The sequence below is a fragment of the Muntiacus reevesi genome, chromosome 2 (genome assembly GCF_963930625.1).
Source record: "Muntiacus reevesi chromosome 2, mMunRee1.1, whole genome shotgun sequence".
NCBI lineage: Eukaryota > Metazoa > Chordata > Mammalia > Artiodactyla > Cervidae > Muntiacus > Muntiacus reevesi.
The window spans coordinates 104,103,520-104,131,419 of record NC_089250.1 but is presented as its reverse complement, the minus strand read 5'-3'; the positions used below and the strand labels follow the sequence as shown (position 1 = coordinate 104,131,419).

The window sequence follows — 27,900 nt, the reverse complement described above, 5'->3', positions numbered from 1 at the left end:
CGCCGGTGGTACTCCGCCCCGCCCGCGCGGCGGTCGGTGCCCTGTCACTGCCTGCTCCGTCCATGGCTAGGGCCCTTGTGTTGTAAACTGACCACCAAAGCTCCCGACGCGGCCCTGGTCCTGATGGCGGCGGCGGCGGCCCTGGCAGCCGCCGAGCCACCTCCCGCGATGCCGCAGGCGGCAGGAACCGGAGGGCCCGCCGCCCGCCGAGACTTCTACTGGCTGCGCTCCTTCCTGGCTGGAGGTGGGTGTCCCCCTGGGGGACCTGGCCGCGCGCGGAGTGGCCAGGGCGGGTTCAGGGGCAGATCGGGTGTAAGCGGCCGAGATGACATTCTTGGACTCTGGCTGCTCCAATACCCAGCCAGGTGTTTGCCGGACCTGCTGTAATCTCTTTCTAATAATCACTGGACTAGTGACAGCAGGAATCTGGGGAGAAACCGCCTCGAGGATAGGCTGGGGATGTGGAAGGGTATAACCAGGCACTCATTCTTCAAGGTTGGATAACAGGGAAAAGAGGGGAGGCCCGTAAAGGACCCTAGGTTTCAGTGAAACATGCTGGGCACTCCTTTCTTTTATAGAGACTAGGCACGATCGAGTGTAGAATTGGATTTTACTGTTTGCTTAAAAGAAAGCAAAAAAAAAAAAAAAAAAAAAAAAAGGCAAATACTGGAAGACAGCTGTTTAAGAATGACTGGGAAGTTGTGCAAAACTGTCTGCAACCAAAACTGGTTCCGGTGGTTCTAGCAAACTGTGCAATAGCTACTTGACATGTAGCTGGTGAAACCCTACTGTTGGTGTGACTGTGGGGCCGGAAGTTTCATGTTATCTCTCAGAAATTTCCTCTGCTTTCCCATAAAGAGATGTTACTGTCTCTACCCTCTCTTAATGGACTGGGTTGTCATCACTTAATTATTTAAGGCTGGGACTTTTTAAAATTCCACATTATAAGCACTTGTAGAAAGATATGTGTACACTGCAGTAGTATTAAGAATTAGTTTGTTCTGCTGATAAAAAAAGGTCGTTATTTATACAAGGAAATATTTGAGTGCCTGCTCTGTTTCTGTTACAAGCTCAGTGTACATCAGAGAGCAAAACAAAGATCCTAGAGTTTACATTGGTTGGGGACTTGTGGTGAGAAAGACAATGAACAACATGAAAAAATAAGTTGTGCGGTATATTAGAAATGACGAAGGAAATGGGAAGAAGTAAAAAGGATAATGGGGCAAAGAAATGGAGACGCTAACTGGTACAGTATTAAATAGGATAATTTGTGGTATGTCTCATTGGGAGAATGACACAAGAAAACTTGAAAAGGGGAGGGAGTTTAGCAAGTTGATTTCTAAGGTGGAGCACTCCAGGGGGAGAGAAAAGCTAAAGGAAAATCTTCAAAGTCAAGGAGGGCCTTATCATTCAAAGAACAGCAGTGAGACCTGTGCTACTGGAGCCGAGTGGTATTGATGGGAAAAGGAGGTTAGAAAGTTAAAGGGGACGGGAAGTGAAGGGTCTTGCAAACCATTGTAAAGATTCTGACTTTTGCTAGAGTGAAGTAAGGAGCCATTACAGGTCTGTAGCAGAGAAGTGACATGATATGGCATGTTTCCAAAGGATCACTTTGGCTGCTCTGTGGAGAATAACTGTAGGGATGTAAATTTGGAAGATGGGGGACCAGTTTGGTGGTTATTGCAATAATTCAGATGTTAGATGATGGGTACTTAAATCAGGTTAGTAGCAGGGGAGGTGGTGAAAAATTATGATAATCTGAATATGAAAAGGATAAATGGTTTTCTGACAGATTAGAGATAGGGTAAGGAAGAGAAGTCAAGGGGGACTTCTTTGGGTCTGAACACCTGAAAGGATGAAGTTGAAACAGGAAGCTTATAGTTGGAGCAGCATTCATGATGGTGGTGGGGAAAGATCAGGAATTCAGTTTTGGGCATATTATGTTTTGTAATGTTGACACCAGAGTAGAGTCTTATGGTAACATGTAAGCCAGGTTAGCAACTAGGACTCTCATATGCTACTGATGGTAATGCAAATGGGTACAGACACTTTGGAGAAGTGTGGTTATCTATGGACATCTGTATACCCCCAGTTGATCCAGCTACGACCCAACAGTTCCACTCTGAGGTATATACCCAACATATGTATTTATGTTCTTATCTTTGATATTCATAATATCCCTAAAGAATAAGCAACCCAAATGTCCATCAGTGTTAGAATATATAACTGAAATATGGTATTATCATAGAGTGAAATACTAATAACACTGAAAATGAGTAAATTCCTTCCACACCAACAGTATGTATGAATCTTACAAGTGTAATAATGAACAGGAGGAAGCCAGATACACTCACTGCATACTGTGTGATTTTATTTGTATAAAGCTCAGAAACAGCCAAAGCTAAATCCATATTGTTGGAACTCAGAGGACATTTGGTTGTCTCTGAGAAGCAACAAATAGTGATTTGAGTATAAGAGAGGGACTTTTGGGAGACTGGTGATGTTCCATTTTTTTGGTTTGGGTGACCTTTCTGTGGATCATGGAACTAAGATCCCACGCACTGGGACTAAGAGTTCGAATGCTGCAATGAAGATCCCCTTTGTGGGACAGCCGAATAAATAAATATTAAAAAAGGAGTACTTACCTCAGAATGTAATTGTAATGATTAAATAAAAAAGTACCTGTAAAAGCCTAGGCACAGTGCCTGCAGGTGAATCTCTTAACCTAGTAACTTGTACAAAGGAAAGCATACTTGTTTTTTTAGTGATGATTATCAATGGTCTTTGGCAAGTATCTCAAGTTTAGTTGCTTAAAATGAAGATAAAGCCTACTTGACCTAACTCAGTGGACTTTTGTAATGATCAATCGAGCCATAAAGTAATATGATGAGCAAGATATTATAAAAGAAACTACTTATTCAGCAGATTCTAAATAATTTTTATATGGTTAATTCATAATGACTGGGAAGATTAACTATTCTGAAACCAAATATACCCCAATGCAAATTATTTTTAGTTTATCCTCAATTTTGAGTGACCATGACTGTTATTTCCATTAGTTCAAGTAAGAGAAGCTTGATATAGAAGCTTACATGTGGGTTTAATATTTGAGTACAAATAGGCAACTTATTTCTGGATATCTCAGAATATGGATTTTAGCACCAGTTACATGCTGAGCTATTAAGTAAATGTGTGTGGATTTTAAATGATTTTGTCTTAACATTTTAAAAAATTTTGTAAAGACTGCATTCATTCATTCATTGAGTAAATGGGTATTGAGTACCTATTGAGTGCCAGCCCCTGAACTAGTCTCTGGGGATGTTGTAGTGAAGCAACCCATGAAGTTCCAGTACTCTTTTATCTTTCTTAACGAATATGTGATGATGAACATAATCATAGAAAAGACACCAAGGACTTTTTTGTCCACCTTTTTATAATAGTAAAAACTCATTTGGTTGAGTGCTTGCTACATATAAGGTAGTTCGTAAAAGTGTCTTAGTCTGTTCAGGCTTCTATAACAAATATACTATAGTCTGGGTAACTCATAAGAATAAACTTCTTTCTCCAGGTTCTTGAAACCAGAAAGTCCAAGGTCTTGGTGCCAGCAGCTATCTGGGGAGACCCTGCTTCATCATAGCTGTCACCTTCTCATTGTGTTTTCACACAGTGCAATGGGCCAATGATACCTCTGAGGCCTCTTTTTGGGGGGGGATGGTGCTTGTGGGACCCGAGTTCCCTGACCTGGGATGGAACCTCTGCTTCTCATAGAGGGGGCACAGAGCCTTAATCACTGGACCCCCAGGGAAGTCTCTGGGGCCTCTGCTCCAAGGGCATTAATTCCATTCATGAGTGTCCTAATTACCTCCTCTAATACCACTTCCCACCTCTAAATACTGTTACTAGGAATTAGTTTTCAACATACAAATTTTCAGTTCAGTTCAGTTTAGTCGCTCCTTTGTGTCTGACTCTTTGTGACCCCATGAACTGCAGCACACCAGGCTTCCCTGTCCATCATCAACTCCCAGAACCTACTCAAACTCATGTTCATCGTGTCGGTGATGCCATCCCACCATCTCATCCTCTGTTGTTTCCTTCTCCTCTCACCCTCAATCTTTCCCAGCATCAGGGTCTTTTCAAATGAGTCGGTTCTTCACATCAGGTGGCCAAAGTATTGGAGTTTCAGCTTCAGCATCAGTCCTTCCAGTGAACGTTCGGGACTGGCTTCCTTTAGGATTGACTAGGTGGATTTCCTTGCAGTTCTAGGGACTCTCAAGAGTCTTCTCCAATACCACAGTTCAAAAGCATCAATTCTTTGGTGCTCAGCTTGCTTTATAGTCCAACTCTCACATCCATACATGACAACTTGAAAAACCATAGCTTTGACTAGACGGACTTTGTCGCCAAAGTAATGTCTCTGCTCTTGACATGCTGTCTAGGTTGGTCATAACTTTTCTTCCAAGGAGCAAGCGTCTTTCAATTTCATGGCTGCAGTCACCATCTGCAGTGATTTTGGAACCTCCCAAAATAAAGACTCTCAGTGTTTTCATTGTTTCCCCATCTATTTGCCATGAAGTGATGGGACTGGATGCCATGATCTTAGTTTTCTGAATGTTGAGTTTTACGCCAACTTTTTCACTCTCCTCTTTCACTTTCATCAAGAGGCTCTTTAGTTCTTCTTTGCTTTCTACCATAAGGATGGTGTCATCTGCGTATCTGAGGTTATTGTTATTTCTCCTGGCAATCTTGATTCCAGCTTGTGGTTCATCCAGCCTAGCATTTTGCATGATGTACTCCGCATATAAGTTAGATAAGCAGGGTGACAATATATAGCCTGGATGTACTCCTTTCCCAATTTGGAATTTCGGGGAACCCAAACTGTATACAACAAAAAGTCTTTCTATATTGTCACCTTAGAAGCATGCCAAGCTAGTAGGGCTGAACTGGATTCTGATTTATGTTAAAGCCCGTGTATGTACTTTACCCTTATCCACATGTCTGCACAGTGGCCTGTGGTAGGGACAAAATATATAATTGCTGGATGACTGAATGTAGTAGTGAAGGGACCCACAAAGTTCCAGTACTCTTGCATCTTTCTTAACAAATATGCAATGATGAAGAGCTGAACATAGTCATAGAAAAGACACCAAGGACTTTTTTGTCCACCTTTTTATAATAGTAATAACTCACTTGGTTGAGTGGTTATTACATGTAAGATACTTCACAAAAATGTCTCAATCTGTTCAGGCTTCTGTAACAAAACTACTAGAATCTGGGTAACTTGTAAGAATAAAATTCTTGTACCGTAAATGGATAACTGAATTTTACGGGTTAAATTTGGTTATTTCAATGAGAAGTCATCCAGAAGAAGACGTTTCAAACAGAGTCTTGTAGCTGTGTAAATACGTCCAAGTGTTTGTCCCATCACCACTTTTAGCAAGATTCCAGTGTTCATCAGCAATTAGGGGGAAGATTTACACTCTTTAAACTTATTTTCAGGCCTGACATGCTCAATTATTAAGTTATAGAGAATGGGAGCCAATCATCTTCCTGTCTCTGCTTCTGGGCAGTTCTACTTGTAGAGATCAAATGAGAATTAGAGAGTTTGCTAGCTGAATCAGTTCAGTTCAGTCGCTCAGTCACGTCTGACTCTTTGCGACCCCATGGACTGCAGCATGCCAGGCTTCCCTGCCCATCACCAACTCCCAGAGTTTACTCAGACTCATGTCCATTGAGTCGGTGATGCCATCCAACCATCTCATTCTCTGTCTTCCCCTTCTCCTTCAGCCTTCTATCTTTCCCAGCATCAGAGTCTTCAATGAGTCAGTTCTTCACATCAGTTCAGTTGTGTTCAAATTTATTTATTTTTTATTAGCCAAATTTATTTATTTATTATTTGTTTATTAGCCAAATAAGTTTAATCATGGTTTCTATTTGGAAAGAAATGGTATGCCATGTCTTCCTGATCTTTTCAAATTTTGTAGGTATTGCTGGATGCTGTGCCAAAACAACAGTTGCTCCCTTGGATCGAGTAAAGGTTTTGTTACAAGCTCACAACCACCATTATAGACATTTGGGTGAGTTGACAGATGCTGAAGATAAAAATGTCCATTTTCTGGGTTGGTTTCTAGTTGTGAACTGTAGTGGAAAGAGGACACAAAAGGGAGTTCAAGTTTGGAGGCAAATTTACAGGGGATGTAGCTGTTACCATTTTAATATTTTCATTTGCGATAGTGGTTATGTAGTTATCATTTTAGGGTACTAATGTACTCTGAACTAGAATCTTTGAATCATTGAAGTAAATACTACATATTTGTTTATTGAGATTAACAAATCACGTCCTTAACAGACACACGTAACAGCTTAGCTTGATTAAAAAAAAATACAGTTAGTGATACAGATTAGGTTGTTCCTTTAAACACTTAAGTGTGTGTTGTAGATACCTTAGGACAAACAGAATCCAGTGCAGTTAGTATATATTGATAAACTTGCATTGTTAAAGAAATATCAAGTCCTTAGTTGTCCTTTACAGACATAAAAATCAGCTATTATATTTAACTTGATCACTCTAATAACATATCATTGGTGGGAATAAGAAATTTTTATAGCTTTTTTGGAGGGCATTTTGATAATATGCATCAAAGTCTTGAAAAGATAGGTACTCTTTGGCTTTGCAATTCTAGTTCTAGGAAGTTGTTTTAAGAAAATAATCAGAAATATGCCCAAAGAGGTATATACAAGAATCAAAGTATTATTTCTGCTGGTTTAAAAACTAAGAGCCAACCAAAATGTTTAATAATAGAGAATTGGTTAAGTTAAATAATAAATATTATTTAAATAAATAAGTCCATATTATAGACTCTTTCACAATCATAAAAATTATAGAAGAATATTAACTGACTAGGAAGGATGTTTGTAACAGTTAAATGAAAAAATATTGCAAATGATTTAATGACATTGCATTTTATCTAAGTAAATGTGTGTTTAGAGAAAATGCTAGAAGGAGAAATATGAACATTAAATAATGCTCAATTTTCAATGGTGAGATTATAGTTAATTTTTTTCTCTAAGCTTATTTGTAATACATATTGAACATATATTAACTTTTTAATTAGAGGGCATAAGATTTAAAACAAAAAAATTAATGTGGACAGACACCAAGAAAAAAATTAGGTTAAGGCAACTAAGTCATAACACTCCCTCGCTTTTACAGTTTTATGCTTCAATGATGTGTGCTCTGCATGATCTATTCATCATTTTATAAGAAGGATATTTAACCAAGTGAATAGTTCAGTTATTTTAACAATTGGGTTTTTAAAAGATGATTTTATTTTTATTTATTGTGACTCATTTTATTTTCAGTAAGTAAATCTGCTCTTTAAATTGAAAGAAAAAAATTGCTAATATCCCTGTGTCTAGGAATGAATTTATTATCTTTACAGTGTACTGCTCACTCAGGTATAGAAAGAATCAGATCTTTGAAATTATTGAGAGACTGTATATAAAAGTGGGAAGGAAGGAAATTATTTTCTTTTGTTGTCTAAATTGAGGATCAAAGGAATTATATTGCTCAGTATCTGGTGGTGTTTAACAGTGATCCAACATCTGAATGTCTGAGCACTATTGTTTTATTCCTTTAAACTTCTCCCCATGCTGCTGTATGTTGTTTTGTTTCCTGATTTGTAATCATTAGGTTACATATTCACATTAGATTTCACGCTCTACAGGGCTGCATGCCATGGGTTGCAAGTGTACCCTACAAGGCATTCAGAATTTGAAATAGAATTCCTGGAGTGCAGCAATGAAGAGATTGGTGTACTTTCATGTATCTTTGAAATATACAACCCCCCCAAAAAAAAGTATTAGTGGCTTTTTAATTTATTTGAAACATGTTGTTGGGCATTTTATTCTAGATGCCTCCCTTTTTACATGCATAAGGTAGTTTTTAAACTTTGCTTAAATTTAAAAGTAAGCATGATTTTTCACAAAGATGAAAAAGATATGCTATTGAATAAGACTTCCACTTTAGCTTCTTTTAAAAAGTGTATAACATTACCTCCAAGGCATCAAAAACTACTTTTTATTTTGAATCAAAATTATTCTGACCAAATGAAAACCATGAGTTATAATTAGAATTTCTTCTTCCCCAATTTGCAGTGAGTATAAGGAAATTTTTTCCTGTAATATATTGAAAATCTTTGACCTCCATTTAACTTTTTATAACCAATGTGATATAAAAATAGGGAGTTGAATCATAATAGGCTTATTTAAAAATCCTCTCAATTTTGTTATTTTTACATTTTATTTTTATTTTTTGAATGTATATTTTTACAAGTTCATAATTCATAAAGTATAAAGCAAACATCTTTCTCTTTATCTCTTCATTAGAATTAAGCATTTTTACAATTTTCTTCCATTTCCCTTCAGAGCTTATGTGTATATACACAAGCATATGCTTATATTTTATCTAATATTCCTTGCAATTCTAGCTTGGTAAAAATAAGAAGGATACAGAAAAGGATCTAAATAACACACAAGCTCGATATAACATAGACACAGAAGACTTTGCACCCTACAGAGAATATATATTCCTTCCAAATATGCTTATAACACATGCAAAAATTGGTTCAGTGTTATACTATAAAGAAAAATCTCAATTTCCCAAAGTAATAATAGTACAGACTATAGGTTGAAGGAGAAAAAACAGTGTAATTATCTCCACGGATATTTAAATGCCATTTGAAAACATTCAACATCTGGTGTGTTTTTTTTTTTCCCTAACTGAGATTTTTGTGAAAAGCATATGGCTAGACTTGGTCTTTTAACAGAATTTGAGAGTCTTTGGCTTTTAACAGAACAATTTATATAATTTAGATTTCTTTTTCAGTTATAGATTTATGTTTTCTGTTCATTGTGCTTTTCTTGTGTCCTCCCCAGCCACCCTCCTTGCTCTTTGTCTCCTGGTTTCCTTGTTTTGAAAGTACGTTTATCTATTTCGCTTCTACTAATTATTTCTCTTTAAATATTTGTAACAAAGAATTTTAAAGAATAATTTAATAAACATATTTGGAGCCACACAGAACTTCAGAAATAATCATTATCAGTACAGATGAAACCTCCTCTTTACTTCTCGCTCATTGTCAGCCTTCCTGTTCCTGCTCCGTGGCCATTGTTCTAAATTTAATTTCCCCTAAATTGTTAAAAACACATTTGAATATCTTAATCTGAGCTTAATGTTAGTCTTTTCTTCCTGTAGGAAGGTATTTTTGATAGAACTTAGGGGTGATGTCTGAATATATTTAGTTTTATTATTCATATATTTTGGAAGAACTTTATGTATTATATGTATATATATTTATATACATAAATAGAATTCTTTTTAATAATTAGTCCACTTAGATATCTGTTTATTAAAAATGCTTTTGGGTTTATCTTTTCTTGGATGTTAGTAAGTACCTACCAGTTTTAATTTCTGGGAAGAGATCAAAAGGTTTCTTGAATTTTAAACTTTGAGATCAGCCCAGTGATTTACCTTCATATTTGATAAAATTTTTGTTTGGAAAATTTGGAAAGAAACTGGAACTTCAATAGTTTAATGATATAATTTAAATAGTTTAATAATGGAATGTAGAAGTCTGTACTACAAACAGGATTCATGATTGGTATTATTGGAATAATAAACATCAATATGTCAGACCAGAACTTAGTCTTTTGTTTATCTGTACTCCTAATTGAAGTATACTATTAATAAAAATTTGCCCTGAATTTAGTGTTTTGTTTTGTTTTGTTTTTTTTAACTTTTTATTATGGAAACTTTCAAGCATACAGAAGTAGAGAGAATGATATAATGAGACCCAGGTTCCCATCACTCTGCTTCAGCAATTAACAACGTATGGTCAATTCCATTTCTTATACCATACCCTCTTCCCACTGGCATATTTTAGGTTACGCTCCAGATATTATTCCATTCATAATTGTCTCAGCATACATCTCTAGACTAGAAAGACTACTCCAAAAATAATAATAATAATTTATTAATATTATATACTATTCATTAAATGTTCAGATTTCCATGAAAGTCTTGTCAGCTTTCTTTTTGTTTTTACAGTTTGTGTGTTTAATCAGGATTCATATGACATCAATATGTTACAGTGTTAGAATTGGTTGATATTATTACTTGTGGCCTATAACATTTTCCTATACTTCTTTACTTTTTTCCTGTTTATTTTTGGGGAAAGAAAACTCAGTTATTTGTCCTGTAGAATCCTCCATGTTCTGAATTTGTTGATTATGTCCCATGTTATTTTTAAAAATTAATTTACTAATGAATTAACTAACCACTGGACCACCAGTGTCCCATATTATTTAGTGTCTTCTTATATCACCTGTATTTTCTGTAAAGTGATAATTAAATCTAGACTTTGATTGGATATAGGTTCATTTTTTATTTATGGTAAGAATATATCATAGGTGGTGCTGTGTACTTGTGTAAATAGTTTTTTAATTGGTAGGTGTTTTGTTTCTTTTCTTAGCAGTTTCCTGCTTGAACAAACCATACATGTATCTGGGTCAGTCTAGGAAACCTTCCTTCATCCTTCTAGATACCTAGTCATCTGCATTGCAATATCTGGACTTTGAATATAATTTCTATGACTTTTTTTGGTTATTATAGATTTAATTAATAGTTTACTATAACTTGTAGCTGTTCTTGCTGTGTTTTACATGTTTACATGCTGTGCTTAGTCACTCCGTTGTGTTCGACATGTTTACATGAGGAATGTTTGTATTATTTGGACATATGATGTATTTCAAGTAGCTTTAAGTGTTATACAGAAATTACTATTCATGTAATTTATCAAGCAAAATTATATCATGAATGATGGCATAGTAATTTTTATCTGTGATTGTCATGAAAATTTGGATTTAGGTAGTTTTCTCTGTTGTAATAGTATTTTTCTTCTAAAAATCTTTCTAAAAATAGGAGTATTTTCTACATTGCGTGCTGTTCCCAAAAAGGAGGGATACCTTGGATTGTATAAAGGGAATGGTGCAATGATGATTCGAATTTTTCCCTATGGTGCAATCCAGTTTATGGCATTTGAGCAATATAAAACGGTACTTGAACTTTTATCTTTTTTTTTCCTCTTTTATATCTTTGAATAGCATACTTAGTTGTCAAGGCATTTGCTTTGGCCTTTAACGTTTCTTTGGATGAATGGGTAAAGTAATGACTTTTTGAAGGAATAAGACTTCTGATAATTTAAATTTTTAAATATAACTTGAGTTTGGAGTTATCTGTTCCAGAATTGTTAGTCATTTTTTACTAGATTGTTTATGTTCAGACTTATGAAGAAGAGCCAAGTGGATAATAGTAAATCCATAAAATATCAATAGCTTTTTGATGTGCTTTTTGTTTCTCAGTTGTAGGAGAGGAATGTTCAGACTTTGGATTTTCCTAATAAATAAAACAGTGAAACCATATTGTGAAAGTCTGTTTTTAAGTGATGTTATAAGTTGACACCTTTCCCCATCTTACTCACTAAGTTTCTCTTCTCTGCCTGACTGAAAGTCCATCCTTTCAAACATCTTAATGTAGAAAGGGATTAAATGCGTTACATATCACAGGGTATCTTAAAATGAAAAGTAAGCAGTAGAGATTGGGAACAACATTCTAACCTAGTCAGACAGATAGAGTCAATGCTATTATATCAAGACTTCAATAAATGCTTCATTTACATTTTATTCCTACTACTTCCATTCACACTTTAAGTATTTGTGGTCATCAGTGTGTAGTATAGTGTATTTGGCAATATTGTTTCTGTAAAAGTGCATAATCAGAGCAGATGCTACAGAGCAAATTGTTGTTGTTTAGTCGCTAAGTCGTGTCCGACTCTTTTGCGACAGAGGTTGCGACAGAGGAAATAACTGACCTCCTTTTGATGTGATATAACACTGCTCAGCTTTATATAATTGTGCTCATTTCACTCACATTCAGTACTAATTTCCTTTTTTTTAAAAAAAAGCTAGTTCTATAACCCTTTTGAAAACAATCTTTATCATTAAACAGTGAAGTTGGCAGCATTTAAGAAATGTCTCATTTAATTTGTTGCTTTTGGTTTCTAGCTAATTACTACAAAACTGGGAGTTTCTGGTCATGTGCATAGATTAATGGCTGGATCCATGGCAGGTAAGGAGTGGGTTTATTTTATTTCTGCAAATTAATTTCCTATTTAAATACTTAATTTGCTTTAGGTGGTATGTGTGACGTTGATCACATTCCACGCATTTGTTATCTTCCTATGCTTAATTATGCAAGAATCATTTATGTCCCAACTCAGAGGCTTTTACAGTAGGAGATGGTAAGGAGTAGTCTACACTTAAAACTATGTGAAACATATGTTCCCTTTGACAGATCTACTTCTGGAAATGTGTATTTTTTTCTTTCAAAAATTTTTTTTAAATTATAATGGCTGTAGTAATACATATTCCTATACAATGAAAATAGTTCCACTCCCAGGAAGCAGTCATATTATTAATAGCAATTTTTATGTTATACTTTTTTTCAATACTATTCTATAGGATTAGAACTTTTACAATTATCTCAAGACTCTTTGATGTATCAGTACATAGAGCTTTCTTATTTTTGTAAATAACTGTATTATATTTTAAGGTAAGAATGTACCACTATTAAGACCATGGGAAGGTGATATATCAAAATCTTAAATTTTTGTGAATATCACAAGGTTTATAGGATTTTGATTTTTTTTGGACCTAGATTTATAGTGTGCAACCTGACCTACCTTATCCATAGTTTTGCCTTATCCAGTGTTTACTTAGCTCTTTTTCACTTCTGATAGGCTGACCCAAGATCAGTAAGTAGAAAAAAATAACCAGGAATGGTATTCAAAATGTTCAGCAAAACAACTGTGGAGGTGCTAAAAAATAGGACAGGTTTTGAAAGCCTCCAAGTAACTTTTTCATGACTGGATCAGGAAATGGTTTGTGGTGGTGGTGGAAGTTCTGGTTATAGGAGAGGACTATCACAGGCATGATGGGGGGAGATCTTGGGAGCTGGAGCAACAGCTGTCTCTCAACTGGTATTTCACAATGGCATGACAGTTCTAACATGTACTGTACACTTTCTTTGTACTGGTCACAGACCTGAGTACTTGTATTTGACTTGTAATCTTTGAGCACTTGACATGTAGTTCAAAGAACAGTACTATGAAGAAAGTGCTATGATTATCTCTCATTTTACAGGAGAATTTTAATAAAGTTTTCAAATCTTAAAATTTATCATTTCTTACATGACTTAAAAAATTTTTTTTTTTAATTTTATAAGTGACTGGTCAAATTCTTTCTTTCAGGGTTGTAGGAAAGATAAAGTAGGATTATGAGTTAAATCCTGCTTTGTATTATTTTCTTTTCATGACACTTGTTTATTGATTGAACAGCATATTCATTTGGTGCTTTCAGCTTCATTTTTCTGAAATGAAAGGCATCTTAATGTCAAAATTTCATTACATACTGGAAAGTAATACTAAACCAAAGGAACTTCAGTTATAAGTTATTCAAAAATAATTTCATTTCTGTATTTTTGGCTGTGCTAGGTCTTTGTTGCGGCGCAGCCTTTTCTCTGGCTGTGGTGTGCAGGCTCCTCACTGTGGCGGCTGCTCCTGTGGCGCGTGGGCTGCAGGGCAGGAAGGCTGGTTAGCTGTGGTGCACGCATGGGCTTCCTTGCTTCGCGCATGTGCAGTCTTCCTGGACCAGGGATTGAACCCGTGCCTCTTGCATTGGCAGGTGGATTCTTTCCCCCTGAGCCACCAGGGAAGCCCCTCAATTATGTTTTAATTTTAATTTATTATTATTATTTTGGCTGTTACAGGCCATGTTGGAGTCTTCGATCCCTGACCAGGGATGGATCCCTCACCTCCCCTGCAGTGGAGGTGGATAGGCTTAACCACTGGACCACCATTGAAGTTCAATGTGGTATTTTAAAAAAGCTTTGACATAGTCATCATAAAGCGAGTCAGAACTTAGTTGAATAACCTCAAACTTACTTTACAGCACAGTATTGTTTTTTTATTTGAACAATATAAGATGTCATAATCTTTTCTCTATTTAGGGCTTCATAATTTTATACTTAGAGTAAAGGGTAAAATATGATTATCAGAAGAATAGTTCTTACCTCCCACTTATTCCAAGGATAAATAAACATATTTAAAATCTTCAGGAATTTTCAAGATTTATCAGAGTACAAAATTACTAAAAGTTTTCTTGCTAAATTCTAAAGTTTAAAATTACATTTAAATCATCGAGTTGCTTTTAGAAATATCAGACAACAACCCCTCCATACTCCCCCCGCAAAAAAAAAAAAATTGTAATTTTTAAACATCCTGGTTAAAAAGATTTTTTTTTTCCTTAGGAAGATTTGATTAATTGCTCAAATTCAAAAGAAACACACCATATAAAAACATGCTGAAATCAACTGGCTGAAAAATTGTAAAACTAGATCATCAGTTGAGTATTATAGTAATCATAGGCACTGTTTTTACCATTCTCTGAGGTACAGTTATGTTATGGCAGTTCCTCAGCCTGACTGATAGTCTTACAGCTTTTAAGCTCATGCCTCCTTTATCTTTACACATTTCTGTATGACCTCATTTTCTACAGAGTTTACTATTTTGGTCCCTTTGTTAATCCATTTATTTCATGTTAAGCCACTTGAAGCCAGTAAGAAGACAATGAGAAGGCTTGGGGCGTGTAAGAGGAAAGAAGAAATAAATGTAGTCTCGGAGAGCAAATGCGAAAGGCAAGACAGAGTGATCCAGATAGGAAGCAGAAAAAAAAAATACAGGAGTTGCAAAAGTTTACAGAAGTTTAAAAAAGAAAATGAATAGTGATGATTTGGATAAATAAATCCTAGCAAAATCTGATGTTTAACCAAATTGTGTCACCATGATCAAGCCTTAAAAAATGGTCAGTTTTTTTGTTCTTTTCTATAGTTGTTAAACTCCTTAATATGAACCATTTCAGTAAACATGAAACTTGTTTATAGAAAATCTCTCTTCATTTTATTTTGTAAAAATTTCCCTTGCAAAATATTTAGCACAAGCTGCAAAAAATTAGGCCACGCTGCAAAATACGTAGTTTCTTAAATATCTGGATAATTAGATATTTGCTGTGAATTAAACGTGGTATTACTGCCACACCTTGTCTTAGGAACATCACATTTGCACTGTATTAGTTTAGACTCAGACTTAAAAGAGGCCATTTAGAAAAGTCATTGCCTGGACTGCCAGACAAGACTAATTTGAATACCAATAGATTAAAAAAACAAGTTAAATAGTTGGGAAATGAATAACTTGAAAACAAATAGCTCAGATGGAGAGCTTAAAATCAAATTGACTGAAATGATTGACATTTCCAACAACTGGACTGCTGGAATTCTTTTTTTTAAATAATTTTATTTATGGCTATGCTGAGTCGTCATCGCTGCAGGAGTTTTTTCTCTAGTTGCTGCGAGTGGGGGCTACTCTTTAGTTGCGGTGGCTTCTCATTGCGGTGGCTTCTCTTGTTATGGAGCGTGGGCTCTAGAGCCTGGGGTAAGGAGTTGTGGTGCATAGGCTTCATTGCTTCATAGCATGTGGGAGTCTTCCTGGATCAGGGATCAAACCTGTGTCTCCTGAATTCTGGCGGTTTCTTTACCACTAAGCCACCAGGGAAGCCCTGACTGCTCGAATTTTTGAACTAAAAATTTAAATGTTAGAAAGTATTAAGTAAATGTCTGAGAAAATGCAATTATAGGGAAGGCAATATATGTTGTGATATGAACCAGAAAATTTAGTCTCAAATTCTACTCTCTGATACAGAAACTCTGTGGATTTGGTCAAGTCTCTGGTGGTTTACAAAACTGGAAGACTATTTTTAATCTAAAAAGTAACTCAGACGTCGACTATACTGTAATAAAGAAGATAAAAATAAAAACTCAGCTTGTTTATGGAATTTTTAATAAATCATGTTGATAAAAATCTAGGACTTAATAACTAAATTAGCTTATCAAGAGATTTTATCCCTAAAACAAATTGTTTCTATTACCTTGGACATTATATTTTTATTATGTTTAAAGTGAGTCACTCAGTCATGTCTGACTATAGTCCATGGAATTCTCCAGGCCAGAATACAGGAGTGGGAAGCCGTTCCCTTTTCCAGGGGATCTTCCCAACACAGGGATTGAACCCAGGTCTCCCACATTGCAGGTGGATTCTTTACCAGCTGAGCTATCAGGGAAGCCCCTTATTATGTTTAGTCAGTAACAAATTTGTCTAAATGTTATTTATTTTTCAGATTTTTTTTTCCTGTCATGCCACAGGGTATCTTAGTTCACTGATCAGGGATTGAATCCAGGCCCTTGGCAGTGAGAGCTGGAGTCCTAACCACTGGACTACCAGGGAATTCCCCTTACTTAAATTTTAAAAAGAAGATACTAATTATGCTTTGAATTTTTTTTTAAAAAGCGCCCTTCAAAAACAAATTTAAAAAAAAGTGCCCTTATTTTATTTTTAAAAGAATTCTTTAGGTGAGTTAAGCATATCTCCATTTTAGGATTAGAAAAAAATAAGTAAAAAGTCAAATGTCCTGCCTACTGCTATGGAGATAGTCAGTTTTTCTTTCCTGATATCTTATCTGACAAGTAATAGAACTTTTAAAATACTCATGATCCACTAACACTGTACTCTTTTGGTGCTAACACTTTAACTTCACAGTGGGAAGAATTTGAAAAGATGGTTTTTAGCTGATGATATTATTATATAATTCTGTCAGTAATATTATCTTTGATTTCATTGGATTTTCATCATTACTATATAATTTGAGCCATTACTAATGATAGGAAAGATATATATATATAAAAACTAATTCTTACACATTTTAAGTTTCTACTTTCTTTTCAGGTATGACAGCAGTTATCTGTACTTACCCTCTTGACATGGTTCGAGTACGCCTAGCATTCCAGGTGAAAGGGGAACACACTTATACAGGAATTATTCATGCATTCAAAACGATTTATGCAAAGGTATTTCATTTTTACTTTTCTTTTTTTTTTTTTTTCATTTATTTGGCTGCACCAGGTCTTGGTTGCAGCATGTGGGATCTAGTTCCCTGACCAGGGATCGAACCTGGGCCCCCTGCATTGGGAGCTCAGAGTCTTAACCACTGGGCCAGCAGGGAAGTCCCTCATTTTTACTTTTCTTGTCTATAACATGCCCTTTTATACTTAGGCAATTATTTTTAATGTTACCTAAGTAGTTTTTGTTTTACTTGTAATTATTAACATTAATAATAATTATGAAAACATATCTGTGTTTTAGTGTGGGTCCAGGATAATATTTCCATTATAATGTGTGCTTTTGTTCTTTTGCATTTGTCATAATGAGCTCAATGTAATTTTAATTCTAATTTTTCTTCATGCAAAAGGAAGGTGGTTTCCTTGGATTTTACAGAGGCTTGATGCCTACTATATTAGGAATGGCTCCATATGCAGGTATGTTTTAAATTTGGCAACATTTTGGCTTTTTCATTTTGTTGTAGGAATGATTTTAAAGTTGAGCATTTATTATTTAAGTCCCTAATCTATCCAGAATTGCTTTTTTCCTTTCTAAGCATAACCGTTGATTAAATAATTTATTCTTTCCCCAATGATTTGTAGTGTTACTTCTTAAAACAATAATAGAGTGCAGTTTTATAATAAGTCCTTATATTTGGTAGGACAAGTCCCTTGACCTTATGTTTCTTTTTTCCGAGTAATGTAAGGACTGTAGATATCTTGCTATTCCACATGCATTTTAGAATCATTTTTTGATGTTGTACAAAAGTCTTTGTTGGAATTCTGAATGAAATTGCATACAGAGCTTGGACATTTTTTGTTAGATATATTTATAGACACCTTATAAGCGTTGTTGTGTCTTTTAAAAACATTATGTTTTCAGTTTATTGCTCTATTTAATTTTTATATGATTTTATAGCTAGCCATTCTACTTGTTGGTATTATAGCCAGTTACCATGTAAGTGCTTTGGATTTCCTGTGTGGACTATCACATCCTGTGCAAATAACATCATTTTTCTCACTTCAGTTCAAATCATTATTTGTCTGTTTATGTTTATCTTGTACTAGCTAAGGATCTACAGTGCATCAGTGAATAAAAGTGGTGATAGTTGGCATTTTGGCTCATTACTGAATTTTGAAGGAAATGTTTTAGTATTTATTTAACTATTTATTTAGCCTAATGTACTATTTATCATGTTGAGGTAGTATGGTAAGAATTTTTTTTTTTTTTTATGGTAAGAATTTTTATCTGAACTGGTGTTGAATCTTATCAGACACCCTTTTCTGCATTTACTGAAATGATAAGTTTTTTCATTTAATCTATTAATTTGATGAATGACTTTAATAGATGTTCTAATGTCAGCCCAAATTGGTTGTGATACAGTGATCTTTTTATATCCTATTGGATTCCATGCACTAATTGTTTTTAGAAGTTTTACATCTATATTTATGAGGAGATCTGAAATTAGTTTGTAATTTTCTCTTCTTGTAACATCCTTGTGTGGTTTTGGGTGTCATGGTTAGATAGATCTCATAGAATGAATTGAAGAGTATTTCCTCATTTCCATCCTCAGGAACAATTTTTTTTTTCCCCCTCAGGAACAATTTGTATAAAATTATTAGAATTATCTGTTTCTTGAAAGTTTTTATTGTGAGATGATTTTTAAATACTGGTTTAATTTCTTGAATGGTTATATGACCATATAGGTTATATGACTATTTAGGTTTTCTGTCTCTGTGAGTGAGTTTTGGTAATTCATACCTTTCTTTACCATTTTGAACTTGACTGTTTTGTGTTTGTTTTCAACTTTCTTGGCAAAAACTTCTCCTTATTTCTTCATATTTTTTTCACATCTGCTTTATCTGTAGTTATGTTGTTTTCTTATTTCTTTTATCAGTTATCTGATTTTATAAAGAATCAATTTTGGATTTCTTTCTCTTATCTAGTCTACCTTTATTTTCCATTTCATAGATTCTTGTTCATGCATTAATTATCTCTTTTCTCTTGGGTTAATTCTTCAATTGTGTGTTACCTCATTAATTTTTGGCCTTTGGGTTTTTTTTTTGCCTTAACTACCTGCTTTAGTTTCATCCTTTGACTTTCTCATTTTATTCATTTGTTTTTACTTAAAATTGGAAAATTTCAAACATATTCAAAAACTGGCAGTAGTATAATGAACCACCATGTACCCATCTAACTTCATAGTGGTCACCTGATGACATATCTTTTTTCATCTATTCCCATTCCTTACTCTCTTCACCTTTTACCCCCAAAATTTTTTTAAAGCAAATTCACTTTATTATATTTCATCCACAATATTTCTAGTATTCAGCTCTATGCTTTTTTTTTCCACAAGTATAACCACAGACCATTATGAAACTTTTTTTTTTAATTCTTTTTTTTAAAATATATTCTTTTCCATTGGGGGTTATCATAGGAATTTAATATAGGACCTTGTTTATCTGTTCTATATATAAAAGCTTGAAACTGCTAATTCCAGTCTTCCCTCCTCCAGGCCCCTCTCCCCTGGGAACCACCAGTCTCTGTGTCTCTGATTTTGTTTCTTAGATAGGTTCATTTATGTTATCTTTTAGGTTCCACATAGAAGTGCGATCACATGGTATTTGTTTTACCATTATGAAACTTTCTTAATGTTATCTAGTATGTTGTCATTGTTCAAATTCCCCAAATTCATAATTTTTTCACCTAGATCCAAGTTAATATTTTCCTGGGTTATCTTTCTTCATCCCTTCATTTTCTACTTTCGCATGTTTTTGTTTTAGGTATTTATTTTGTAATCATCATATAGCTGAATTTTTTTTTTTAATTCAGTCAGTAAAATCTTTAATTACCAGTTGGTCTACTTAATGGTTATTGTGATTATTGATATATTTGGACTTGTTTCTTTACCTTGATATTGATTTCCACTTGTTGTTTTTCTTTTTATATTTCTTTTAATTCCTTTCTTATCTTGTTTGCTTATTTTCCTGAATCCTTACTCCCCCAATTTTTATAAGAGTAGAAGTTTATCTGCCTCCTCCTATGCTTGGTGGTCTTTGTTTATTTAGTTTGTTATTTCCTGTGGGGTTTTTTCCCTTGGGTGGTCTTTAACTATGAGTTTCTATTACCTTTTTTTTTTTTGCCACATCACATGGCATGTGGGATCTTAGTTCCCCAACCAGGGATTGAACCCATGGCCTCTGCACTGGAAGTGCGGAGTCTTAGCCACTGGGCTACCAGGGAAGTCCCAACATGTTACTTGATCTTAATTTGAGTTTCTGACCCAGTGATTCCATCTTCTCAAGGCTCAACGGCAGGATCGGTCTCAATGACTTGACTGTTGGTATCAAAATGTAGAGTCACTCCACTTATGTCATGGGCCACAACTCTCAAGTGGACCTCAGATTATATTTTTGGAAGGTGGTGCTGCTAGGGATTCCTAGAAACTAGGGATTCCTTTCTGTAAGCCCAGCAATGAATATAGTTGTTCTATAATGATGAAGACTCTTGGAATACCTTCATTGCAATTATGCTGGAATCAGAACGCTTTAGTTTTTTTACTATATTTTCTTCTCTTTCTAATATTTTGTTCTTACTTTTATTTTTGAAACATTTTTTACATTGTTATTGTATGTACATAATTTTGTTTCTTAATTTTTCCAGTTTCCCAAGTCTTTTTCATATTTCTGAATACTATTCACTTTTTAAAAATTTCTGTCATATTTCACTGAATACCATTCTACATAATTTGGTATTTCAATTTTTTTTCTACTTGTGTTTAATTTGCTATGAATTTCCTTGTTGTGATCTTTTTTTGTAGTTACAGTTTCTGTGTTTAAGTTTGGTGAATAGATTTCCCAAATATAAAGAAGTATATGAGTATTCTAAAGTTGTATATCATCATTATTAAATACTATAAGTTCATAAGAATTTTATATAAAGAATAAATGCATATATTGAGTTATTATCCTAGACTGAATTTTTGTTAGGGCTTATTTGTTCTTAAGCATTAAGTATCTTTTTAAATATGTTTTTAAAATTTAGTAGATACCAATATATCTTGAGTAATGTTTGGTTGATAGGAATGCTTGAATTTTGCTTTTTATTTTTTTTAACATATGACTTTTAATGTTTCTATTATAAAATAAATCATGTGCCTATTCAGCCAGTACCAATTGCACATTATCAATAACTTAACTCAGTATTAATTAGATTCCATGTGTCTTCTGAGTCACTCACTGTCATAGCTATTCCTTGAAGACAAAATTAGACACTGAATGAAATAATGCTTTATCACTTCTAAATTTGTTGCCTCTTCCTTACATTATCATTATTATAAATATGTCATATTTATTTAAAATTACTAATCATTAATTTAATTTTTGCTTATGTGAAATCTTATAAAACTGTTAATTCTATTCATGTTAATTCTATTCATACTCAACTACTACCTTTATTCAGTGAACTGAACATTATCCTAGTGTGTGAAAAACCAATGCTATAATTTTTTATAGGTGGTAATTTTGTTGTCTTTAGGTTATTTATAAACATTAATTAAATCTTTTCATCTTAGATTAAGCCAAATGTTGGAAATCAGGAAATGCATAGTTAGTTCCTTGAGTTAATTGGTTATTATGTAGGAATGGTGTCTTCTCACAGCTTACATTCTGTTAAGCATCGTGGTGAATTTATATTTTGTCTTTCAGGTGTTTCATTTTTTACTTTTGGTACCTTAAAGAGTGTTGGGCTTTCCTATGCTCCCACCCTTCTTGGCAGACCTTCATCAGACAATCCTAATGTCTTAGTTTTGAAAACTCACATAAACTTACTTTGTGGTGGTGTTGCTGGAGCAATAGCACAGACAATATCGTAAGTTTCTAATTAACTTAAGTCAAATATGTTTATCCAAGCCTGATTTTTAGCATTGGTTAGTTATTTTATTTTTTTCTAATAGATTATTAAAAACAGGATCCCTTGAAAAATATAGATATTAATTTAATACATTTTCCCATGTGCCTGCCCTTAAAGCATATTATAAGTAAGTTTGTGCAAAAGTGACCAAATTAGTTTGAACCTACTTAGTTTCTGTGGATTTTAAAAGAAAGGAAAAGGAAAGCTAGAAAGAAACACTGAATATAGTCGTCAGCCATGTTTTCTTATGAATTCGCCCATATGAGGTTTCTGAAATTTGAGCCATTTATCATATATGTGTATATGTGTGTGTGTGTGGGCACAACTTTTCTTGCAGTAAATCTTAAGGACCTGCTTTGTGCCAGAAACTATGCTAAGCATTGGGATTTTCACTGATGGAAGAACAAAATTGTTGCCTCAAGAAGCTCATACTCTTATTGAGACAGTAGCAATCAAGGGAATTCTATATTAATATAAGTTGTATTAGGGATATGGGACTTCCCAGGGGGCTCAGTGGTAAAGAATCTGCCTGCCAAGCAGGAGATGCAGGTTCTATCCCTGGGTCAGGAAGGTCCCCTGGAGAAAGAAATGGCAACCTACTCCAGTATTCTTGTCTGGGAAATCCCGTGGACAGAGAAGCCTGACGGATTACAGTCCATGGGGTCACAAACGAGTTGGACACAGCTTAGCGACTAAACAATAACCAGTTAGGGACATAGATAAATTAGGTGGAAAGTATAATGGAAAGGAGGCTTCAAAGAATTTCTGTAGACCAAGAGAGATTGGATAGATGAGATAAAATGAGGCTGGGATACTATGAGGCAGGAACATTTCAAGAACAGGAAGAAGGAAAGATTTCTGTGACTGAGGAGTATCCTAAAAAACAGGAAGACAACAGGAAGTACTAGAGTCACAAAAGCTCAAAAAAAAAATAGTATCCAATGGAAAAAAGAAAAGTCAAAATAAGATAAGTACTGAAAGGTAAGGTGTTCATTGAATTTTACAATTAAGGATTACTTTTGTGAAAGTAGACTCAGTATACTTTGTAGGAGCAGATGAGGTTGAAGGTAAAGAAAAAAGTGTAGTTTACTTTTAGAAATGTAGCTGTGGAACCTTGTTCATTTGCAGAGAATGCTCACCTTTAGCTAGTCTGTATTCTCTTCTTGGTTTTACTGCCCTTTTCTTTATTATTTACTTCCAGTTTAGAGCCTTAAAATCTGTCTTTTCTTTTCCACTTCTCTTCGTGTTCTACGCGCATTGACTCTTACAGATGCAATGGCTCTTCTCAGTGCCTTTATCCTCTTTCTAGTTGTTTTGTTTTTCCTTGGTTTTTGTAAGCAGTGCCCTGTCTTGGCCGTCATCCTTTCCCTTTCCAGGTACCTTGCTGATTCCTGTTTTCCTCCTCCTGCCTGTCTGTGCTGATACTGTTAAGACCTTGCCAGACTTTAGTCCGTTGCTCTTCCTGTAAACATCTAGAGTAGCTCATCTATCTTTAAGGATTCAAAGGTCACCCTCTGTACAGATAACTAATTTTATTGACATCTTCATACCGGTTCCCTCTGGTAACCTCTTGGATGTTTCCACCTGGACTTCTGTCAGTGCAAACTCCATAATTTATATACTGCTTTCTTGTTTTCTTTTTCGTGTCTGTCTTTAGCCCCAACTTTCCTATCATTATTGATAACCATTAATCTTATAGTCCTGATAATACCTTGAAAATCATTTTTCACATTGTACGTATCCAAACAGCTTTGCAATTTTTTACGTAAGAACATTGCCTGAAATGCTGTTTTCTTTCTTTCCCATTGTTACTTGCCTCGTTCTGATCCTTGTATATTGTCTTCTTCGGCTCAGTTCAGTTCGGTTCGGTTCAGTCACCCAGTTTTGTCCATCTTCTTACTTTCTCCCTATTAGTCAATTTCTTCTACCCAGACACATCTTTTTCTGCTTAGAGACTGAATTGTTCAGGTTGAGGTTTTGGTCCCTTTATTCCCCACAAAATTTTTTCATCTCTCCACCTCCCATTAAAAGATGGTTCGTGGGACTGCTCTGGCAGCTACCCAGGTTTGATCTCTGATCAGGAAACTAGATCCCATGTGCTGCAACTGAGAGTTCACATGTCCCAACTAAAGATCCTGCAACAAGGATTGAAGATCCGGCACAGCCAAATAAATAAATGATTTTTTTTAAAAGATGATTCTTAGAGGGGAATTCCCTGGGGGTCCAGTGGTTAGAAGTCTGCGCTTTCACTGCAGGGAGGCACAGGTTTGTTCCCTGGTTAGGAAACCAAGATCCTGCAAGCCTTGAGGCAGGGTCAAAAAAAAAAAAAAAGATTGGTAATTCATGGAGATGCTATTGAGATGTATAGGGGATTTCATATATTACTAGTGTTATTTCTTAAGCTGTTTGGTTGGTATATGGGTGGTTTTTTAATTATGACTGTTGCATAGTAAATTTAAATGTATATAGAAGTATATACTTATTTTGTCATATATCACTATGTGTATTTTATATATGTATTTATAATGTGTGGCTCAGCTGGTAAAGAATCCACCTGCAATACGGGAGACCTGGGCTCAATCCCTGGGTTGGGAAGATCCCCTGGAGAAGGGAAAGGCTACCCACTCCAGTATTCTGGCCTAGTGAATTCCACGGAGTGTATAGTCCATGGGATCACAAAGTGTTGGACATGACTGAGCGACTTTCACTTTATATATATATTTGTGTATATATATATATATATATATATGAATGAGAGCTTTGAATAAGAAAGTAGAAAGCAGTTTTATGGCAGGGAAACTGCCTCTAAGACTCAATTTTCTTAACATTGAGATAAGAGTACCTATCTCACACAATTATGAAAGATGGGATGAGATAATATACTTTACCTTGCTTAGCACAGGACCTAAATAGTCAATATCAGCCCTAAAATTATAATAAAAAAAAAATCACCTGAGTCCTACTCCAAAGAGATTACTTTTGTATATTTAATTTTAGACAATCTGAAAATTTGTAAGTAGAGGTATAATTGACATACTATATTACTTTCTGGCATATAACAATGATTTGGTATTTGTACATATGGCAAAATGATCGTGACAGTAAGTCAGGTTAACATTTGTCCCACCATACAGAGTTACAGAACCAGGCAATCTTTCCACATAAAATTACTTCTGTCCTCTAAATACAATTATCTGTATTGTTAATTTTAGCCCTTAAGGAGAATTTTTGTTGGCCTACAGTATACAAGGGCACTTGCTGAGTACTCTCAGGGTAGTGATTCTTAATTGGGGGTGGTTTTGCCTCTAGTGGACGTTTAGTAATGTCTGGAGACATTTTTGGTCACTATGGTTGGGGGTGTGCTACTGGCCGCTATTGGGCAGAAGCCAGAGATGTACCTACACATCCTACTGCACCAGACAGCCCCCACAACTAAGCATCATCCAATCCAAATGGCAATAGTGACAAAGTTAAGAAACCATGTCTTAGGGTTACAGCCATGGGAAGTACTCAGTTTATTTCTTCAGGAAGTGGCATTTCATTTTGCTTTGGGGAATAAATAGGACTTGACATTGGGTGATGAAAGAGAAGAATCACCAAACCCAAGAGAACCACTTCTGCAAAGCGCAAAGAGACCTCGGCTTTGTTATTTGGTTTTATTCATGTGCCTATATCCTGACTCCCAGGTTAGACAAAACAATCAGAGAATAGGAACACATTATTTCCTAGCATACATAGGACTTTGTATTTAGTAATTGCTGAGTAGAAAATTAAAAATCGTTTTTAAGTCCTTCTTTTTCTTCTTTTAGCTACCCATTTGATGTAACACGTCGGCGAATGCAGTTAGGGACTGTTCTTCCAGAATTTGAAAAGTGCCTGTAAGTTCTGCATTTGTCATTGTTCAATTTCTTTAGGAAATGTAATGTGTAAAATAAGTAGGGAGATAGGACTCTGATCTCACAAGTAGTCTAGAAATTTAATTTTATCTCCCATAGTGTGCTTTGGTTAACTTTATAAGGATTTAATCAGGTCCTAATCCTCCTATTGGGTTTCCCTGGTGGCTCAGACGGTAAAGAATTTGTCTGCAATGCAGGAGACTCGGGTTCAGTCCCTGGGTTGGGAAAATCCTCTAGAGAAGGAAATGGCTACCCACTCCAGTATTCTTGTCTGGATAATTCCATGGACAGAGGAGCCTGGCAGGCTACAGTCCATGGGGTTGCAAAGTGTAGGACCTGACTGAGCAACTAACACGTTCACTTTCAATCCTCCTATTAAAATTTTATTTTAGGGAATTCCCTGGCAATCCAGTGGTTAGGACTCAAGAGTTTCACTGTGGGGGCCTAGGTTCGACCCCTGATTGGGGAACTAAAATCCAGCAAGGCATGAAGCCAAAAAAAAAAAAAAAAAAAAAAAAAGTCATTTTAGAGCAGCTCTGTTAAATAGAAATATAATGGGAATCACATATGTAAGTTAAATTTTTCTGGCAACCACATTTAAAAAGTATAAAAAGAAAAAACAAAAAGTATAAAAAGAAACACATGAAATTGTTTTAAAATATTTTATTTAAACCAGTATATCTAAAATTTATCACTTTGTCATCTTAATTACATCCTTTTTATTTATTTATATTTTTAATCCCTTAAAAAAATACTACATATTTGAAATCCAGGGGGTATTTTACACTCACGGCACATCTCAGTTTTGGATTTGCCACTGAGTTTCATGTACTCAGTAGCCACATATGGCTAGTGGCTAACACTGTTGCACAGCATAGCACTAGAGAATTTTCTATAATTTATAACTTTCGAATCATTCTGTTTGGTGATGTTTTGTCCCTCAGGGAAAGAGCAGAATATTTATTCAGGAACTTGAGTTGCCTTTATTCACCCAAAAGATTTTTTTTAACAATTTCACTCCACATTGTATATTGAAAGAGAAAGACAAAGCCCAAAATGTTGGTTTGAAAGGAAAGAACACTGAAACAAGAAAGTCTTTACTGCTGAAATCTGAAAGACGGTCCTTCAAGCTTTAGTTCTATAACATCTGCTCACTATAGGATATAACTTGAGCAGAAATGAGAGCTTAAAGGGCAACTGTTCATATATCCTTTAAAAAGACTACATCAGTATTTCAAATATTATTATGAAATTGTGTTGCTATTAAATGTCACAGACATAATACAAACAAAATATATTGTATTAATGAACCCCAAAATTCTATGCATAATGCTTTGAACTTGTTCGGAATGAATTCTGTTTTATTGTTAATTTTTAGCTTGTTTTAACACTTGCTTTCCAAAAGCTACTCAAGACGGAATTTAGCTTCTTTTAAAAAAATGCTGTTATGATCCTGAAGTTGTCTCTTCGTGACTGGGCATAAAGGTGTCATCATTTTATCATTCTCTTTCAGTACCATGCGGGAGACTATGAAGTATGTCTATGGACACCATGGAATTCGAAAAGGATTATATCGTGGTTTATCTCTTAATTACATTCGCTGCGTTCCTTCTCAGGCAGTGGCTTTTACAACATATGAACTTATGAAGCAGTTTTTTCACCTCAATTAAAGAAAATCATGATTTCTTTTCCTTAATAACCTCTCAGAGGGAAAAATAAAATGTTAATTTAATTTGGGGGAGAACATTACTTGAAGGGGGATATTTACCCTGTCACAGGAACCACTGGTATTTTAGTACTTGATTTTTCTATTCATCACAAATCAAAAGTGCTTACTATACTTTTTGATGCCAGTAGTTATATTTTAGAACATTGCAAAAAAAAATTCCTAAGCTGATGCTGGTTAATCAGTAAGGTTACTGGAAACCATTTTAAAGTGTTATTTGAAAGTAGAACTAAAAAAAGAAAAAAAAAAAAGAAAGTAGAACTAA

At 34.9% G+C, this 27,900-nt stretch overlaps 1 protein-coding gene across 3 annotated transcripts; it reads left to right on the top strand.

The window, feature by feature from the left end:
* Positions 1-27,890, top strand: SLC25A16 (solute carrier family 25 member 16). Of its 3 annotated transcripts, none has more exons than XM_065922459.1 (9): positions 1-244; positions 5,982-6,074; positions 10,979-11,112; positions 12,121-12,184; positions 16,950-17,071; positions 17,473-17,539; positions 21,809-21,971; positions 25,823-25,891; positions 27,423-27,890. In XM_065922459.1, the coding sequence occupies exons 1-9, from the start codon at positions 124-126 to the stop codon at positions 27,577-27,579; spliced, it is 990 nt and encodes a 329-aa protein (XP_065778531.1). In that variant the 5' UTR covers positions 1-123; the 3' UTR covers positions 27,580-27,890. The 3 variants fall into 3 exon arrangements, with proteins under 3 accessions (XP_065778531.1, XP_065778533.1, XP_065778532.1); XM_065922461.1 differs by having other exon boundaries at positions 27,395-27,890; XM_065922460.1 differs by lacking the exon at positions 10,979-11,112 and having other exon boundaries at positions 225-244.
* Positions 27,891-27,900: the final 10 nt, after the last annotated feature.